Here is a 20237-nt window from a genome sequence, read left to right on the forward strand (position 1 = left end):
TGCCATGGAACAACTAAGTCCTTGCGTCACAACTATTGAGCCTGTGCTCTAGAGCCCAGGAGCTGCAACTACTGAGTCCATGTGCCACAACTACTGAAGCCCCCATGCCCTAGAGCACGTGCTCTGCAACAAGAGAAGCCACTGCAGTGATAAGCCCACACATCACGACCAGAGTAGCCCCTGGTCTCTGCAACCAGCGAAAAGCAATGAAGACCCAGCACAACCAAAATAAATAAAATTATTAAAAAAAAAAAAGAATTGGAAAAAAAAAACCCAATGATCTATCATTATATAATTTTCAGAATGGCTAACATAAAAATACTGAAAATACCAAATGCTACTGGACAGAGGAGCCTGGAAGGCTGCAGTCCATGGGGTCGCTGAGGGTTGGACACAACTGAGCAACTTCACTTCACTTTTCACTTTCATGCATTGGAGAAGGAAATGGCAACCCACTCCAGTGTTCTTGCCTGGAGAATCCCAGGGACGGGGAGCCTGGTGGGCTGCCGTCTATGGGGTTGCACAGAGTCGGACACGACTGAAGTGACTTAGCAGCAGCAGCAGTAAGAATACAGGTCTTCCTTACTAGCATTGTGGCTTACTTCCTTACTAGCAAGTGGCTCAGTGGTAAAGAATCAGCTGCCAATACAGGAGATGAAGGAGAAGATGTGGGTTTGATCCCTGGAAGGGGCAGGGAGCGGGGTGGGGGTTAGATCCCCCGGAATAGGAAATGGCAACCCATTCCAGTATTTTTTTTTTAACCTTTAGTCATCTGGCTGTACTTGGTCTTAATTGTGGCAATGCAGAATCTTTGACCTTCTTTGTGGCACATAGTTGTGGCATATGAATTCTTAGTTGCAGCATGTAGGATCTAATTCCATGACCAGGGATCAAATCTGGGCCACACGCATTGGGAGCATGGTCTTATCCACTGGGCCACTAGGGAAGTCCCCACACTCCAGTATTCTTGCCTGGAGAATTCAATGGACAGAGGAGCCTGGCAGGCTATAGTCCATGTAGTAGCAAAGAATCGGACATGACTGAGCGTGCGGTGCATAGTGAGGATGCAGAGAAACAGGATTACAGTCACTCTGGAAAACAGTCTGGCAGTTCCTATAAAACTAAAATTGCACTTACTGTATGATGCAGCAATTACATTCTTGGACATTATCACAGAGAAATGAAAACTTACGTTAACACAGAAATATGTACATGAACGTTCACAGAAACAGTATTTGTAACAAAGGCTTTTTACTGGTCTGGATACCTCATTTGGCTTTTTTACTCACATGTGTGGTGCCCAGGCTAGGACAGCAGAAACATGCAGGCTGGTTGGACATCTTGCTCTCCATAAGCTAGCTGGGACTTCCTGACACTGACGATCTGAGGGTAGTCAGACTACACACATGTTGGCCAGATTCTCCCAGAGCAAGTATTCCAAGAAGCAGGAAGTAGAAGTTGTCGGTTTCTTAAGCCCTAGGTCTGAAACTGGCCTGCTGTCATTTCTGTCAAATTCTATTGGCCAGAGGTGTCACAGAGAGCACCCAAATTCAAAGGGGAGAGAGAACACAGACCTGACTTCTCATGGAATTTAAAAAAAACTTTATAGAGGTAGAACTGACCTACAATAAACTGTGCATATTTAAAGTGTACAGTTATATGTTTTGACATATATATATATATAAAACATGTAGTATGAAAGATCACTATAACCATGATAGTGAATATAGTCATTATCCCCAATATCTCCTCCTGCCCCTCTGTAATCCTTCCTTCTCTCTAGTCCCCTACCAACCCAGCCACCAGAGATCTAGTTTCTGTCACTATAGATTAGCTGGCATTTTCCTGGAGGTTTAGATAAGTGGAATACGAGTAGGAAGTCTTTTTTCAGTATGATTTATTTCACTTAGCAAAATTTGTCTATGTTGTTGCACAAACAAACACTTCATTCATTTGCCAAGTAGTATTCCATTATAAAAATACACCACAATTTGTTTATCCATTAACCTGTTTCTAAGCGAGATGCCTTCATCCTCCCCCTTTTCTTGCCGTATTGTATTGGCTAGAAGCTCTCTTACATATAATCCCCCAATGGTTCAGAGGGTAAAGAATCCGCCTGCAATGCAGGAGATGCGGGTTCGATCTCTGGGTTGTAAGACCTCCTGGAGGAGGAAATGGCCACCCACTCCAGTATTCTTGCCTGGAAAATCCCATGAATAAAGGAGCCTGGTGGGCTCCAGTCCATGGGTCACAAAGAGTCAGACATGACTGAGCGACTAACACTTTCTATTACATAATCACTCAGTTATTGTAGCTGTTAGTTACAGGCTTCCCTGGTGGCTCAGATGGTAAAGAATCTGTCTGCAATGCAGGAGACTGGGGTTCGATCCCTGGTTCAGGAAGGGAATGGCAATCCACGCCAGTATTCTTGCCTGGGGAATTCCATGGACAGAGGAGCCTGGTGGGCTATAATCCATGGGCTTGCAAAAGTTGGACACGACTGAGCAACTAACACTTTCAGCAGCTCTATTACGATGCTGGCTAGAAGTGATGAGTACAAATCCCTGTTTTGTTCTTAGGGGAAAGAATTCAGTCTTTTACCATTAAGTATGATGTCAGCTGTAGATTTTTCATAGATCCCCTTTATCAGGTTGAGAATGTTTCCTGCTATTCCTAGTTTGGTAAGTGTTTATCAGGAAGAGATGTTGGATATCGTCAAATGCTTTTCTATGTCTCTTGAATAATCATATAGTTTTTCTTTTCAGTTAATATAGTGAATTACATTGCTTGATTTTCTAATGTTAATCTAACAGTGCATTTTGGAATAAATCACTTGTTCATATTATTTTTATTTATCGTGGCCATTTTCAATACACAATAAATGTGCTGAAAAGTACAATTATTTTTACCTGACAGAAAAATTTTGTTTGAGAGGTATGCATTTGCCCAGTGTATCTTTTTAATTTCTGGAAAAAACAATCTATTTACCTCATATACTTGATAACTTTCAAAAATTCATAATGTTTTAATAAAGGTTGGAAAATCTGTAAGTTATGTGGCTACTTCCTCAGTGGTAATACAATGTAGAACTGGAATAGTATGCTGTTTGACAAATGTAACTAGATCCCAGCCTTTGCTTTTTAGATTTAGTAGGAATTTCAAAGAACCTCTAACAACTTTCTAACTGCTGCTAAGCAGCCTGTTCAATGAAGATGTATTTAAAATACAGGAAGCAGAGAACCTTCTAAAAGCTTCTATTCATCTACAATTATCTTCCTTAAATATTAAAATATTTTCTTGATGATTTTATTAATTTCCTTATAGCATACCTCACTTTTCTATCCTTTGTAACTTTTTAAAAATTTATTTTTAATTAGAGGATAATTGCCTTACAATGTTGTGTTGGTTTCTGCCATACAACAATATGAATCACTGTTGAGTATACAATATCCCCTCCCTCTTGACCCTCCCTCCCACCCCACCCTGCATTCCACCCCTCTATGTCATCACAGAGCACAGGGCTGAGCCCCTGTGCTATAGTAACTTCCCACTAGCTATCTATTTTACACATGGTCGTGTATGTATTTGTAACTTGACCCAATAGAAACTTTTACACGTTGTTGGTCTGACATCCTCATTTGTATATGCATATTCAGGAAAAATCCAGAGGCTTCAGAATAGTGTTTGTTAACAGACAACTGTTAACAAAATGCAATTGTTAATATGCCTAGTGGGGACCGCACATATAGTTCTGGCTCTCAGTTCCCTTAATAGATTGTAGTTACTCTCCTATATGTTGAAAGCTAAGCCAAGAGTCCATTTCATATACATACATGAAGTAGTATGTATATAAAGAAGTAGAAAAGAACAGATGCTCTACCATGAGATTAGAGTCAATGCACTGAGGTCCTGTTACATTTTTTTACTCTTTCATATATTTGCAGCGGGAGCTGTCTTTGCGTGCTTTGTCCCTAAACTTTGTTTCATCCCTCCTATGAAGTGAAGTGAAGTTGCTCAGTTGTGTCCGACTCTTTGCGACCCCATGGACTGCAGCCTACCAGGCTCCTCCATCCATGGGATTTTCCAGGCAAGAGTACTAGAGTGTGTTGCCATTTCCTTCACCAGAGGATCTTCCCGACCCAGGGATTGAACCTGGGTCTCCCGCATTGTAGGCAGACGCTTTACTGTCTGAGTCACAGGGGAAGTATTTTTCATCCCTCCTATATTAGTGATCATTTATTTCTAGACCTTTGGTATAAGCTGTACTAAAGTAAATACAGGGCCTATCTTTATTTTTTCTACATCTTCAGTTTATATCAGACGTTGACATGTGCTTATCTCTGTCCTGGTCTACGATTCTGGTTCTATCAGCTTGATTCCAAATGACCCCAGGTCTAGGTATGATAATTCCACTATTTCTTCAGAGACCAACAATATTATTCTTTCTTCTGTGTATTTAAAATTATTGTGATTTTACTTGTTAGCAATATGTAGTTTTTTTAACTTTCAATAAATTCTATGAAGCTCAAAACCAAAATCATAAAGCCTATTATTAACTCTTGCTATTCCACTAAATGGTATAAAAATTCAAGCAGAGTTATAATTAACAAAGGTCTAAGCAAATATCATACAAGTAAGATATCATGCAATAATTTTTTTCCCCTGGAAGAAGGGAATTAGGGAAATGAAAAATTGCTGATTGGAAGAATCTTTTGTGCTGTATTTAATAAAAAAAAGTACACAATGACTTTCAGTTCTGGAGGCAATAATGATGATGGTTGCACAATGTAAATGTATTTCATGTCATTGAACTGTCATTGAACTGTACACTTGAAAATGGTAAATTTTATATTAAGTATATATTATATTACCACCTAAAAAAGGTTTACCAATAAATTACACTACCTTTTAAGATTTATATTAAAACATACTCCTTCGTCTTAAGCTAAAGAAAAAAAGTACGGTCGCTTAGTTGTGTTTGACTCTTTGTGACCCCATCGACAATAGCCCGCGAGGCTCCTCTGTTCATGGGATTCTTCAGGCAAGAATAAGTGACACTTATTTCTTAAAATATTCATTGTAATAAACATTTTTCAGAAACTCAGTTTGTTTTTTTAAATTGTTTAACAAACTGCTTGAGCACCTCTTACTATAGGATCTGCTGGAGAAAGACAGAACATGGTGTTAGAAAAAGTAGAAATATATTCTTTAGGCAACAGTGTTGGGTCTTCTTGTTTACAAAATCATCATCCAAAACGCACTTTCAGTGATTTCGGAAAAATGGAGTCTCAGCTGATGCCTCTAAAATTGGAGATTTAGATTACAAATGGTTCCACAAAACTGAAAAATCCTGACAGCAAGGATATTTTAGTAATTGTGCAATTGCCAGAAACAGGCAGTAGATGGCAATTTTGCAGGCACCCAGGGGATTTTGGAATAAAAGATCTTATATTAAAAAATACCAATCTTGAATCTTCTTCTTCATAAAGAAGACTGAATGTCAAAGAATTGATGCTTTTGAACTGTGGTGTTGGAGAAGACTCTTGAGAGTCCCTTGGACTGCAAGGAGATCAAACCAGTTACTCCTAAAGGAAATCAATCCTGAATATTCATTAGAAAGACTGATGCTGAAGCTGCAGCTCCAATACTTTAGCCACCTGATGCAAAGATCCAACTCATTAGAAAAGACCCTGGTGCTGGGAAGAATTGAAGGCAGGAGGAGAAGGGAACGACAGAGGACGAGATGGTTGGATGGCATCACTGACTGAATGGACATGAGTTTCAGTAAGCTCCGGGAGATGGTGAAGGACAGGGAAGCCTGCCTGCTGCAGTCCATAGGGTCCCAAAGAGTCAGACACGACTGAGCGACTGAACAACAATCTTGAATGTTGTCTGTGTGTAAAAATATGAAGCTACCTCTTTGGTTTTCTCTACTTTCCAGGCTAAATCTCACTAGCAGATGTCCAAAGTAATTTTATTTTGGCATCTTAGCTAAAATGATCTTCCAAAACATGTAATAGTAACAACAATAATGATAACACCTAAATGATTATTGACTCTAACAACACAAAGAGAGAGAAGTTCCCGGAAGAACGTCATGCCTGAAAGTCTAAAACTGGGAGTCATCAGCAAACAGGAATATTTCATGTCTGGCTGAAAATAAACATGGAATCAACGTTTAGGAGTACAGAAGGAGAGCATGGTTTGGAGGAGTTCTCAAACGAGGAATATGCTATTTTTTTGTGCTTTCACTTTGCTAAAATAGATCTACCACCATTCTTCAATAACTCGACCTAATTACCACATTTCAATTCTAACGTGTGCTTTTTTAGTATTACTATTAATATTATTCAAAACAAAGTCTTCCCCTCCCCTCTTTCTCTCTCTCCCCACCCTGGAACAACTCCTTTAAATGTATGGACTATTAAGACTAGTTGCGACTTCCCTGAAGCTGATGGTAAACAATCTGCCTGCAATGCAGGAGACACGGGTTCAATCCCTGGGTCAGGAAGATCCCCTAGAAAAGGAAATGGCAACCCACTCCAGTATTCTTGCCTGGAGAAGCCCATGGACAGAGGAGCCTGGTGGGCTACACAGCTCATGGGCTCGCAAAGAGTCACGACTGAGCGACTAACACACACATTGAGATTAGCTACATGTGACTTTGCCTACAGGGTAAAAAACTTCCAGTTCTACAGTTTAAAACTTATATTGCAAAGGGCTTTTTCAGGTAGTATCCTACTGGTCGTCCCAAATTTGTAGGAGTAATGGGGAGGTGGGCTAACCCATTCCTCCCACCTTTTTTTCCTTTAGGAATGAGAGTAGACACTATGCGGCTTAAGCTGCTTAAGTCTGTAGCGGAATCATAAAACCCAGAGCCGGGTCTTTCTGCACCCAGTCCTAAACTGGACTCTTACTCTGCCGATGCCTGCGATATGCCCGGGTCAACCCGCCAGGTAGCAGAGCAGAGACCAGCATCGCTACCCCATGGAAGGCTTCTGGCCTCACCCTAGGTCCCCAAGGACAGCGCCCACCGCATATCCTTGCCCCAACCGTCTGACTCTGGCTCTGATCGCTTACGGGTAGTTCGCATCCACTGCAGAAGCGCTGGGAGGTCTGCCGGAGCCACCGTACGGAGCAGTTGCAGTACTGCGAGCCGCGCGGCTCGGAATTCCATGTTGGAGAAGAAAGCAGAGCAGCGGAAGGTTCGCACTGCGCACGCGCAGGTAGAGGCCGGTTCAGACACCCGATTAGACCCGGCGTGCAACCCGCCTCCCTCGGCTACCAAAGTCTAAGCCCCGCCTCCTACTTGGTGTTCTCACGTGCTCCTGGGACTCCCTACTCTGAGACATCCCTCCCCCCACCCCCACCCCCACCTTTCATAATTCCCCTCTTAGCTGGTGGTGCTCAGCCAAGTCATTTTTCTTTAGGTGGCGCCTGGAGTCTGGACATCTTTCCTGAGATCGCATCCCTAGAAAGCCTCCTATCTTTATACTAACTTTAATGCCGCAGATATTAAGCGATAGGAAACGAATGTCAAAGGCCAATCAAGGAAAAGAAACATCTCAATACACTCTCGGTAAACACACTGTAGACACGAGCCGAGTGCCCCGGAAGCGGAAGTGTATCCCCTTCTTGAAAGGCTGGACTACGCCGAGTGGTGACGTTTCCTCATTGGGCGGAAGGTTCGGTGGCAGTCGTCGGGCTTCCAGCTGGTGGGAGTTGGCGTTGCGGTACTGGGCGCTGGAACCCTAGTTTATCCAGTTTGGGAAGTCGGGCTGTGGGGTCGCACCTGTCTGTCTGATCCCCGCGTTCCCTGGTTTCCTCCCCCGGCGTGGGGCTTCGAGAAGGTCTCCCGGGCCCCTTTGGGCCACGGCGGTAGCGGTGCCTTTTGCGGTAAGTGTCTGCTTTTTCCCGCCCCAGACTACCGACTGGCAGCTGGGGGCAGCCCCAGTCCTGCTCAGCGGGGTGGACACTCCGGAGGGACTCGGCTGCTTGGGCCACCAGCTTTCGTCGTCGAGACAGAGGTGCGCTGGCCCATTTTCATCTCTTGTCCCTCACCAGAAGTTTTGTTAAAAGATGCGCTGTGACCCTTTACAATTGTCTTCAGATTTGCCAGAGCCAGATTAAACGTAAGTGATTTCAGCCCTGACTCTGTTTTGCTGTCCTGATCAAGAATTTAGATGTGGCTGCTACTCCGAAAATCTGTTGACTTGTACCAGATTTTATTTTTCCACGTTAACTTGTGTCTAATTAACAAAGTGTCCCGCCTGTAGTAGGCTTTCAAAAATGATTAAGGGATATCAGTTCAGTGCCATTGACGACCTAAGATATACTGGTGGCTCTGTCCGTAGCATCTGGTGCTACTAGCCGTTTCTTGAAACTCTTTTCTCCCCTGTTGACGTTGTTGATGCTGTTCTCACATAGTTCTTTCATATGCTTCATTCAACAAAATATTTACTCTTTCTTAGCTATAAGGATACAGAAATGAATGACTTGAACCCTGGCATTGAGGACCTAACAGTACAGTGATACAGAGACACATAAATATACATTATAATCAAGATGAGTAATGAGAAATTCTAGTAAGGTGTAAAGAGCCATGAGAGCTATGGGAACAAAGATGATGTGCTCTGCTCCTTAGAAGATTTGTGACCTTGAGCAAGTTGATATTCCAGTCTAGCCTCAGTTTCCTCATCTACCTTAGTTTGAGAATGGAAGATTAGGTAACATGTTTGGTACCCTGCCTAGAATAGAGCAGTGGTGGTGCCAAAGGGGAGGGGAATTATTTCCTTCAAACTTCTTTCCCTTGATTTTTTGATCTGGTCAGTTAGTAGAAAGCTAAATATAAAGTCCTGTGCAAAAGCATCTTCAAGCCCTCCTTCAAAGAGATTGATTACTCCTGTAACTCCACCTATCTGGAAATTCTGGACCTGCCACTGGAATACAGTAAGATAATCATAAATGATAGCTTTTAATTTTTTTTTCAATTGATTTTCTTCTGTATGCCTTTGCAAAGGGAATTGGTAAAAGCTTCTCTCCTTCTGATTATTCTCGAAGTCTCAGTAGACTCCTTTTAGTTGGTGGTTCACCATTGCCTTATTCCGTAAGCTCTCTCTCAGAGTTCTCATCTACTTCCATGGTATTGTTGTATGCCAACCATTTCCACATCTTTTTCTCTAGCCCCTGTTTCATGAAATAGTATTTTAGTTTCTGCAAATTCAATAGGTCTAAAACCAAGTTCACTCCACCTTCTTTTTGTTCCCCTTTTTATTACATATGTCCCACTCGTTTTCCTAGTTTATCTCAGAGTTTTGACCTTGGGTTTCTAGTTGAATTTTGTGGTATTTGTTCAATTTTTAAAAGAATAATACAGTGAACACTAACTATCCAACCTGCTGCTGCTGCTGCTAAGTCGCTTCAGTCGTGTCTGACTCTGTGCGACCCCATAGACGGCTCCCCCGTCCCTGGGATTCTCTAGGCAAGAACACTGGAGTGGGTTGCCATTTCCTTCTCAATGCATGAAAGTGAAGTTGCTCAGTCGTGTCCGACCCGCAGCGACCCCATGGACTGCAGCCTTCCAGGCTCCTCCGTCCATGGGATTTTCCAGGCAAGAGTACTGGAGTGGGGTGCCATTGCCTTCTCCGAACTATCCAACCTAGTAGTAGAATATTGTAAATAACCTTTAAAGCCCCTTGAATCTTGCCTCTATTAACTCTTTAACTTTCAAATCAGCTTCTCTTTTTTGCGTTCCATTCATTGGTTAATGGCATCACTAACCACCTGGTTATTCAAACTAGAGCCCTCAGTCATTTTTGCCTGTTTCTCCTTCATTCTCCATAACCATTTGATCATTAGGTCCTATAGATTTTGCTTTATGATTAACCCCTAACTTGAGCCCTGTCCCTCTGTTTTGTGTTCTTTCTTAGTTCAAGCTCACATCTCTTGAATAGACTTTTAGAGTATGTTTAGTATATGTAGTCTCCTTGCTCTCCAGTTTTTCTCCCTTCAATGGCTTTGTTACATTGTCTCTAATTTTTAAATTATAGAACAGATTTTTTCATTCTCTTGTTTCCCTTAATGAGTGTTGCTTCATGCAGTGATTATTAACCCTGGCTGCACATCAGTATAGCCAGTAAAGTGTTTCAAAACATAGGGCCTTGTTTGGCTCTCCTAATCAAGAATTTAGATGAGGCCAGTTCCCCCATAATCTTCTGATGTTACCATCCCTGGAGATTCTGATTGAATACTTCATTTTTAGCTGACAGGTGTTAGCTGAATGCCATTGAAATTGCCCATTACTTGAGCATATGCCTCATCCCTCCTCATCCATATTTTCAGGCTGTGTTCTTTTTAGCTTCAAGGCAAACTATTTCCAAGGAGTTCTTTTGAGTTTGTTTTAATTTTCCTCCTGGTAACAGTTTACATAAAGATTCTTTTTTATGATTGACTTGACAGCCAGAAAGCATCTTAGAGAATTGATTCCCAGTGTTTTTGAATTATTAGCTATTGTTGCTAATTGAATTTTTGGTATACGTTTTCTGCTATTAAGCCATGAAGTGTTGCAGTGGTTTTATCTTTAATGTTAAAATGAGTTTTAAAGTTGTTTTAAAATTTGAAAACAGAATCATTGTATTGAAGAGAATATTTCCTAATATTGATTGGTGTAAAATAAGAGAGAAGTCAGTGGTGGCATGATACCTAATTTATTTTCTGAAGTTAACAGAGGAGTCTTGTCTGTGTTAACGATGTAATTTATTGATTTGAAGTTAGAACTTTGCTCATGCTGGAGCAATTCCTGGAGCACATAGTAGGTGTCTAATGAGTGACTGACTAAATACAAGGGGTAATTCTGTCTCAACCTCTAGAATAATATCATTCTAATTCTCACAAAGAGCTCTTTGAAAAATAACTTTCCCCTTAACAAAAAATAATTCTCATAGTCGTTACCAACAATTTGAAAATTACAGGAATGTATTAGAAAATTTAAATTACTATTCACCATGTAAAGATGACAAATGTTATTATTTGCTAGCAGCTTTACTACAATAGAAAAGGGTACAGTTCAGTGGTCTTTAGTGTATTTGCACAGTTGTGCAACCATTCAGGGCTTCCCACGTGGCACTAGTGGTAAAGAAACCGCCTGCCAATGGAGGAGACTTAAGAAACGCAGGTTCCATCCCTGGGGAAGATCCCCTGGAGGAGGGCTTGGCAACCCACTCCAGTATTCTTGCCTGGAGAATCCCATGGACAGAGGAGCCTGGCGGGCTGCAGTGCACGGGGTTGCCAAGAGTCAGACGCAACTGAGCATGCACAACCATCACTGCCATCAATTTTAGAACATTTTCATCACTCCAGAAAGAAACCCCATGCCCACTGATACTTCTCATTTCCCCCTAATTCCCAAACCCTAAGCAACCATTAATCCACTTTTCTTTGTAGGTTTTTCTCTTTTGGACATTTTATGTAAGTGAAATCATATATTCTTTTGTCACTGGTTTCTTTCATTTAGCACAACGCTTCCAAGATTCATTCATGTCGTGACGTGTATCAGTACTTCATCTCTTTTGATTATCACATAATATTCCATTTGGTGGGTATGCCACATTTTTATTTATCCACTCATCAGTTGAGGGATATTTGGCTTTTTTTCCCCCTTCACTTTTTGGCTAGTGTGAATAATGCTTCTAGTGACCATTTAAGTATAATTATTTGTGTAGATGTGTATCTTCCTTTTTCTCCGATGTACCGAGGAGTGGAATTGCTGGGTCATACAGTAACTTTGTGCATTTAAAATTTTGAGGAATTGCCAAACTGTTTTCTAAAGGGCTGTACCATTTTACGTTCCCACTAGCAGTGTATGAGAGTTCCGATTTCTACACATTCTCACCAAAACTTGTTATTATTACAGTTATCTCAGTGTGGATCAAGTGGTATCTGATTGTGCCTTTGATTTACATTTCCCTCCTGGGTAATGTGTTTTTTGGATATTTGTTTAAACAAAATACATTATGTGCAGTTCTATAATCTGGCTTTTACCTTTAAGCATATTTTTAGCATTAGCAAAGATATTTACAAAAGATTTTCCCTCATTTCTGCTTTCCTCTTCACTCCTTCCCAAACCATAATTCTTGTGAAAACTTGCCTAAATTATAATGCGTTAAAAAGTCTATAGGAGTGTATGCCAAATTATTGTTGGTGGTTATCAAAGGACAAAAAGAGGGTTAGGAAAACTGTATTTGTACCTTTAATATTTCTGTAATGTTTGAATATAATGAATGTGTATCCTCTTGTAATCACAAAACTAAAAAATGAATTATTTCTTTAGAGGACTGAGTATATTCAGAATGAAAAATATTCCTAAATTTGAAAGGCATTAACTTGTATTAGTTATTCAGATATAATCATTTTACCAAGTAACATACCAGTAGGTTGCTTTGTTAGAAAGTTTACTTTTCTGTGGTTATAGACTATAAATACATATGCTATGTAGGATTTAAAATATATATGTGTGTTTAATATTATAATCAGGAAAGCATATACTGGTTTGGGCTATTGACTATTTTACAGGAAAGCATATAATGTAGAAATCATTTTTCTAAAGATATTTACTAATAATAGTATATTTATATGTTTAGTTCTTTAGTGTAATATTGATCCAATAAGTTAGTCATTTACTAGGGCATAGAAAAACTTTTATTTTTGCCTGTAGAATTTCAAGGACAGAGGAGCCTAGTAAGTAGAATACTTTTTTAATAGGTGTTTTCATTATAATAAGATTTGGAATATCTAATCATTAGAGTCTGTTTATATAATCCCAGATTGGGCAGGGTTCTGGCAGGACTGTTTTTAATTGTTTATGCAGAGAAAAATGTCTGCTTGGGCATTCCAGCTTCCGTTGAATAATAACCAAGTACATGAAGTTGGCACTAAATGTTAAAAGATTCTGGGGGAGTGATTCCTGGGTAGTGGGACAGACACTTTAGTAGTATTCAGAAAATTTCCAGTTTATTCACACCTCAGCATTATAGGGAAAGCCAACTGACATCATCAAGAAAGGAAGGAAAATAACAGTTGACATACTGTGCACTTGCAGGCAGTTTTATATGTACTGTCTCATTTAATCCTCACAACAGCCTTTCAGGGTAACTACCTTGATAATGGTATTATCTCCATTTTGCAGGTGAGGAATGTGAGGCTCAGAGAGATTAAGTAACTTGCCCAAAGTAACCCAGCCAGTATGTAACAGAGCTGGGATTTGAATCCAAGTCTGTCAGACTCCAAAGCCCATGCTCTTTCCAGTACTTCACACTGTAGCAGGTAAGTATGATACTTGGCCCTGTGCCTGCCTTACCTAGGGCACCCCAAACTTGAGCCTGTTTCCATTGCCTCACTGTCCAGCTCTTAGATTCATGTTAGAAGAAAGTGTGATGGGCCAAGATCAGTCCTTGTGCATCCTGATTGCAGTGGACTTATCAGTTCTTTCTGGATATTGCAATTATTACTCTTCATGAAGAGGAATGTGCATTTTGCTTTCAAAATATGATTTCCTCTTTTATGGTATTATGGCAGCAAAATTTGTTCCAGGAGTTTGCCAGCAAGGATCTTCAACTCAGTTGTCAAAGCATCATTCATACTCTCAGACCTAAGGTTGTATACCCAAGGGACTATAGGACGTCATTATGTTTTTATTGGGTAGGGAATGGCTGTTCCATTCTTTCACCTGCTTATATGGTAAAATTGTTGTGAGGGTGGAATGAGATAATAGATGTTAAACTGTATGAATTGCTATACCGTAATCCCTTACCTTGCCAACAGCCCCATCTAAGTAGAGATTCTTCTTTTGTGAAGCTCTAGTACATGTATACACATATTTACTTCTCTAAATCTTTTTAGTTAGCCTAGAGAATTTTGAGTGAGTGTGCTTGAGTTGTAAATTATTCCAATTTGAGATATAGGGTTAGCCATTAACAGTAAAAGATATATGTATTCTAGTGTGCATATTAGAACAAAGTGAAGTTAGTTTCTAAGAGTCTTGTTGGAACTTCTGAAAAGTTATAATAAGGCAAATGAAAACTAATTGTACAATGTCAGTTATCTAGGTTATTGATTTTCTTGATTGTCATGTTATCTTCATCGGTTAATTTATGTGGTCTTTTGAGAGAGATTTTTAAGGCCATTTGTGACTTTGGCTCCCTAGTTTTGTTATTTAACTAAGGTCTTAAATATATCATTCATCCATAAAGTTCATTTTTAGTAAAGACTGAGGGCAAATAAAGCAGTGAGCTCACAGGAGAGAGCAAGAGAGGCAAACATCTCTGCTCTCATGCAACTTACATTTTCGTTGAGGGAGATAGACTGCAATAATGTGTAGTTAATCCTTGATGACCAGGGTATGAGCTGTGTGCGTCGACTTTTGTATGGATTTTTTTCAATAAATATAGTATTGTTTGGTCAAAAAGTTTGTTTGGGTTTTTCTACTATGTCTTATGGAAAACAAACATTTTGGGCAACCCAGTACCTATAGTTTCATTTTATAGACCTTTAAATTAACTAAGTGTGGGGAAAAGTTTGTTCAATTAGAGACCACAGTATGTGGAATCATAAAAACTAGAATCTGAGACAATTACCTCCAAGCTGTTCCAGCTTCCTGCCTATCTTAGGGTAAGTCATTTGTCAGCTCTTTTGTTTCTGAGGCAGAGATGGCAGTGCCTGGATTTTCTACTAGGATGGGAAATGGGCCAGTGCCACTAACCTCCCTTTGCTAATGGGTCAGCTGTCAGTAAATCATGTTGGTAACAAAACAATGAGAGAAAATAAAGAGAAGGGATTTGTGATTTTAAACAAGAGGTAGGGGAAAGCCTCATTGAGAAATTGCATCTGGGCAACAACAATATGAGGGAGATGAGGGAGGGAGCTGTATTGTTAACCAGAGGATGAACATGCCGGCTAAAGCACAGCATCAACAGCAAGGAACAAAATCGTGTGTGTGTCTCTGTGTGTCTGTGTGTATGTGTAAGTGCATAAGTGCCTTACAGTCCATTCTGAGAACTTTACCTCTGCATGAAATGAGAAGTCATTGAGGTTTTGAACAGAATTTTAATACCAGAGTTTTCAGAAATACATCTTTGGAAATTGTGGAGAAAACACTTTATAAATAAAAGCTATTATTAGATATTATTTTTCGCCTACTGAAGTGTAGGTTTTTGTAATCAGGCAAATATATTTAAAAATATGCTACCAGTAAGTAATTTATATAAGGAAAACTGTGTTGGGAAATTTCACAGAAAAATTTTTTTCAATTTAAAAGAGCCAGTCAACATGGGAAGATAAGAGTTAACTAGTATAGCTTTTTAAAATGGAGGATGAAAAAATAAGTAAAATGAAGGATGACCTCTTTATGATATGATCTCTAAAAAAGCTAATTGTAGTGTCATAATTAGGATTATATTACCCCTGATAGTGCTGTGGTAAAGGATATAAGCTGAAACCCCTGAATCCTCTCTCTTACCTGAAGAATACTAGCTTAAATGATAATAATTTAGTATAATGATTTGGGATAAGAAGTTAAAACTTCTGGATCTTTTCTACAAAGTGGTTGCTTTTCCTGCTTAAGTAACCATGTAATTGTTTTTTAAAAAAAAGTAAGTATTTTTGGTATAACATGGTATTTTTTCAGTTCCATCAAGTATTGATAATGTTTTTAGTTTTTAAATTATCAGATTTTACCTGAATAGAAGTGTGATGTTTAATGTAGAGCTCACCTTGGAATGTCTCTGCCAGTGACAGGTCTTTGAGTGCCTTTTCCCTGCCTGCTTCCTTTGACTTCCCTTATTTTTCCACTTTCTCTATGTTGAATGAGTCAGCTGTTTAGTCTGTAGATAGGATCTAGTCTAGATAATCTTGGTTTACTAAATTAGACCAGTTAGCTTGGAATAGTTACCAAAACAGCTGTTTTGAACAATGAACTCTTCTGCCAGTATTGGCTTATGTTGGACAATTGATGCCTGGTTTTCAGAGCCCTTTACACCCTGTATTTCCTTCTAACTGTATAGCCTTCTGTCCTGACTGGAATGTTTTTTTTACTATCTTCCAAGTAGCACTCGATAATTTTTGAGTACAGTGCATACATAAAGTATGAATATATCCATGAATATATCCATCCAGGCTTTTCCATGTCTCCATTTCTGCTTGTACCATTTCACCTTCTTCAAACTCTCCTTTGTCCTCTTCTCCACCTATCCAGCTTCTTCCTCTGTATCAGGATCAAATTCATGACAACCTTCTCAGTGAAGCCTGTTCTGTCTACCTGAGCTTATTTGTATATATATATATATAATTTTTATAATTATTGGCAGTTGACCATAAGCTCTTTTTTTGACCATAAGCATTTATTGCTAGCTTTGAACTACTGCTTAACTGGTATTAGTCAAGGTTCTCCACAGAACAGAACTGGTAGGATGTGTGTATACATACGCATTCATGTGCACGTGCATACACATACATGAAAGTTTTTATATATTATATGGAATTGGCTCATGCAGTCATGGAGGCTGATGAGTCCTGACATCCCCAGAGTGAGTTGGCGAGTTGGAGACCCAGGATAGCTTAGCAGATGGCATATTTCCAGTCTGCAGTCTGGCAAGCTTGAGACCCAGAAAAAGCTGATGTTTCAATTTGATTCTGAAGGCAGAAAGAAGCCTAGGCAGTCAGGCAGAGGAATTTTTAGATTTACTTTATTTTGCTGCTCATTGATGTGCTTTGTCTTGCTAGCTAGTAAACAACTTGAGGGCAGGAACTGCAAGTCATATTTACCTGCTTACCATCCATGACTTTGTGCATCCTGATTTACATGTAATAGGTACATCTCCGTATTTTATGAAATCATAACATTTTAAGAGCTAGAGGGGCCTTGAAGGTTATCTTGTTTTAGAGTTGGGGAATCAAGAACAACTTATTAATATATACCTCTTTCCTTAGTAGTTAGGAAAATGAATGAGATAATGTAATATCTATGAAAAATGATTTACTAATTTTAAAGCTTTATTTTTGCTTAGAGCATGAATCAGAATGTGTCCTTTAATTAGAAGATATTTCCTGGGTGGAGATTTCACCTTTTTCTTTTTCTTTCTCACCTTTTTTTTTTTTTCATTTAAGAATGTACATAGCACATTAGTCAGTTATTCATATTGACAAGTATGTCCAAAATGAGAACAGATTTAATTTGAAATGTCATCATTTCTTCAAAGCATATTGTCTGATATATAAAATTTACTGATTCATAAAGAATATTCCAGTTAAGTATTCAAATATAAGGCATTGTAACCAAGTGGTACCTTTAGCTTTTGGACCTGACAGTATTAAAGATGAAGGTTAAGGCAGTAGAATTTAAAGTTACTGTATTTTAAACACTCAAGTACTTTAATTTGAACTTAACTCTGCTTTAGAAGTTTTCATTTATGGGAACTGATGTTGTTTTCAGATGTTTTTATTTAGTTTTCTTCCTTCCTAGGTTTTCTTGTGATCACATCTTAAAGCTTTCAAGATGGTATTAGCAGACCTTGGAAGAAAAATAACATCAGCATTGCGCTCATTGAGCAATGCCACCATTATCAATGAAGAGGTATGTAAAAATATAGGTGATTGTACATCATCACTAGCATTGCAGATAGATGAGTAATAATCTCTATATAGTTACTTCTAGATAAAACCCATAAATGGGTATAGTAATGTGTTTTACGAGAAATTGACTATGTTAATTTCAACTTTCTATAATGAATTACCAAAAAAACCCACCTTAACTTATATGTAATAATGACATATGTTTTATATTTCAAAAATGGCTTAGGTCTGGAAATATGCTTTTGCTTTCTCTTAATATAGGCCTATACCTTTAGTATCCTCCTTCTTCCTTCTTGATTAGACATGCATATATCTGATCTTTTTTCCTTGACTTTTATTTCACATTTTTATATAAGGCTAATATTTCCATTTTGGCTACTTTGATTCATTTTCTCTGAAATTCTCTTTTAGTTTTTTGGAGGTTTTGTAAGCTGACTCCTTAATATGATATCTGAAATACTTTTCCTCCTAGTTTTAAGTATAAGGTATTTCTTGCTCCCATTTCCACCCCCTCCATTGTATATTAATGGTTTGTCAATTGAAAGAAGATGATTATAGTCCACAAGTATATTTTACATTTTGTGGTTCCAGTGGTAAAGTACTGATTTTGGTTTTAGAAGACCTTGTTTAGTGTCCTGCTAAACAAGTCATAGAAATTTGAGCAAGTCAAATTCAGAATTTTTTAATGTTTAAAATGAGAAAATAGCATTTACCTTTCAGGATGATTTTAAAGATCAAATGAAATAATAGATAAAAAATATTTTCTAACTTGGAGGTTTAAAGAAAATTCTAATATAAATTTTGATATCAATCCTTTAATAAGCTAGTGGAATTAAACAATTTGGGGACCATCTTTGAGCTCAGCTAGTCAAGCCTCTCTTTTAACAGCAGTAGGAAGTCAGTTTTACATATTTATTTATTGGAAGAACCAGGATTAAAATCTTGTTTCTAATTCCACATACACAGCTTTTTATAATAATTAATAGTAAGTAATAAATCATAATTTAAACCACTGTTTAGTCTTTGGAATTCAGAATAAATAAAATGACAGCTTTTCAAATAATTTTCCCTGTTTATAACCCTTATGCTGTTTGTGTTTATAGTAGAAAAAGGAAAGAAACCAAGGAGATGAAGTTGGTGGGAAGTAAAATAACAGCTGTTGCTTAAATTGGCAACTTCTCTATTCTTGCTACTGTGCTACTAAGGAATTAACAAGGAGAAATCCCTCTAATGAAAGATCAGTTCCATTTTTATCAAATCCCTTTAGTGAGAGATAGAGAAATCTGATAAGCTGCTATATGACATATGACAGAAGTTGAAGATGAGAATCCATTCAAGAAGTGTTTGAGGGTCTACATTTTTGCAAACATTTTTGCTGCCACCGGGGATATAGCAGTGAACAAAATAGACTGAAATCCCTGCCCTCATGGAGTGTATTGCATTCTAATGTGTAAACAGCTATTTCCATGAGCAGCTAAGGCTCATCTTTTTTTAAAGACTTTTTTACAGTTCGTGATCTTTTAACTACAATGCCTTGCAACTCAACAAATATGTGATGATAGTGAGTTATTAATGGAGGATAGTTTTCTTTTCAACTTTGTTCCTCTGCTCTGAGTGGAAATAGTAAAGGCTACTAGGTCAGACTGGGTCATTTTCTTTTGTCCCATTTTCCTCCATGGTAGTCCAGTTGAGAAGATGTTGCTGCATATTAACAACAGGAATTCAGTGGCATAGAAAACTTCAGTGGCAACGTGTATTGTATAGTAACTTTCTTTGACTTGTATATTGTCTTTACTATTATTACTTTAATATAGGGATAAAACTGTGGTGGTTAATACCTGGTTGAATAAAATGAAATGGAATGTCTCTTTTTTTTTTTTAAGTGGTGCTTTGCAAGTTGTGAGATCTTAATTCCCCTATCTTGGATCCAGCCCATGCTCCCTGCAGTGGAAATTCAGAGTCCTAATCACTGGACCACCAGGGAATTCCCTGAAATGTCTTATTTTGACAAAATGACTAGATATTTAATAAAATCTCTCTCAAAGGCTAACTGAAAACCTTTTCCCTCTCTAATGGTATACTATGGTTTTTAATTAGTCATGGTTGTATGGTTGATGACTTGTCATTGTTTTAATGTGGTTGAAATGAATTTTTTTGTTTTATTTATTTATTTGTAGGTGTTAAATGCTATGCTAAAAGAAGTATGCACAGCATTATTGGAAGCAGATGTTAATATTAAGCTAGTGAAGCAACTAAGAGAAAATGTAAAGTAAGTTAATTAAGCTAAAGGTAAAAAACAGGCAAAACTAAATTTAGTTTACCGGGATGAGGAGCTAACTAGAAAAGTCTGCTGCGTTATGAAACGTTTCTGCTATATAGCACTGGGAAAGAATAGAACTCATATGTTGGAAGACTTCTTTTATAGTGCGTTTCCATAATAATGGTTCAAAGAATAAACTACATGTGGCTTTCATTTAATTATGGAGTTCTTTCCATTCTACTACTCCTTTATCTGAATGGATTCAATCATATACTGTATAGTATTTTAACAGAAAAGCCTGTTAGCAATTCAGAGTCCTTAAAGAAAAGTGGTGCCATTTTAATCCTCTTCAGAC

At 38.4% G+C, this 20237-nt stretch overlaps 2 protein-coding genes across 5 annotated transcripts in view; one reads left to right on the top strand and one right to left on the bottom strand.

The window, feature by feature from the left end:
• Positions 1 to 7607, bottom strand: part of LOC102180894 — a 28757-nt gene extending 21150 nt beyond the window's left edge. Inside the window, exons 1-2 of one of the 3 annotated variants that reach the window (XM_005695228.3) lie at positions 7081 to 7169; positions 1290 to 1515 (exon numbers count right to left, since the gene is read on the bottom strand). Coding sequence is in view for 1 of the 3 variants with exons in the window: in XM_005695227.3 (XP_005695284.1) it covers positions 7081 to 7177 (97 nt within the window). In the remaining 2 variants the exon portion in view is untranslated. The other 2 variants (XM_005695227.3, XM_005695229.3) reach the window with 2 other exon arrangements.
• The window catches only part of SRP54 (signal recognition particle 54), a 36452-nt gene continuing 23879 nt past the window's right edge, over positions 7665 to 20237 (top strand). The window contains exons 1-4 of one of the 2 annotated variants that reach the window (XM_013973098.2): positions 7679 to 7896; positions 13184 to 13320; positions 17513 to 17623; positions 19800 to 19891. In XM_013973098.2, the coding sequence (XP_013828552.1) occupies positions 17546 to 17623; positions 19800 to 19891 (170 nt within the window). In that variant the 5' untranslated portion in view covers positions 7679 to 7896; positions 13184 to 13320; positions 17513 to 17545. Of the gene's footprint in view, positions 7897 to 13183; positions 13321 to 17512; positions 17624 to 19799; positions 19892 to 20237 lie in introns of both variants that reach the window. The other variant, XM_005695231.3, reaches the window with a different exon arrangement.

The sequence above is a fragment of the Capra hircus genome, chromosome 21 (assembly GCF_001704415.2).
Source record: "Capra hircus breed San Clemente chromosome 21, ASM170441v1, whole genome shotgun sequence".
Taxonomy (NCBI): Eukaryota; Metazoa; Chordata; class Mammalia; order Artiodactyla; family Bovidae; genus Capra; species Capra hircus.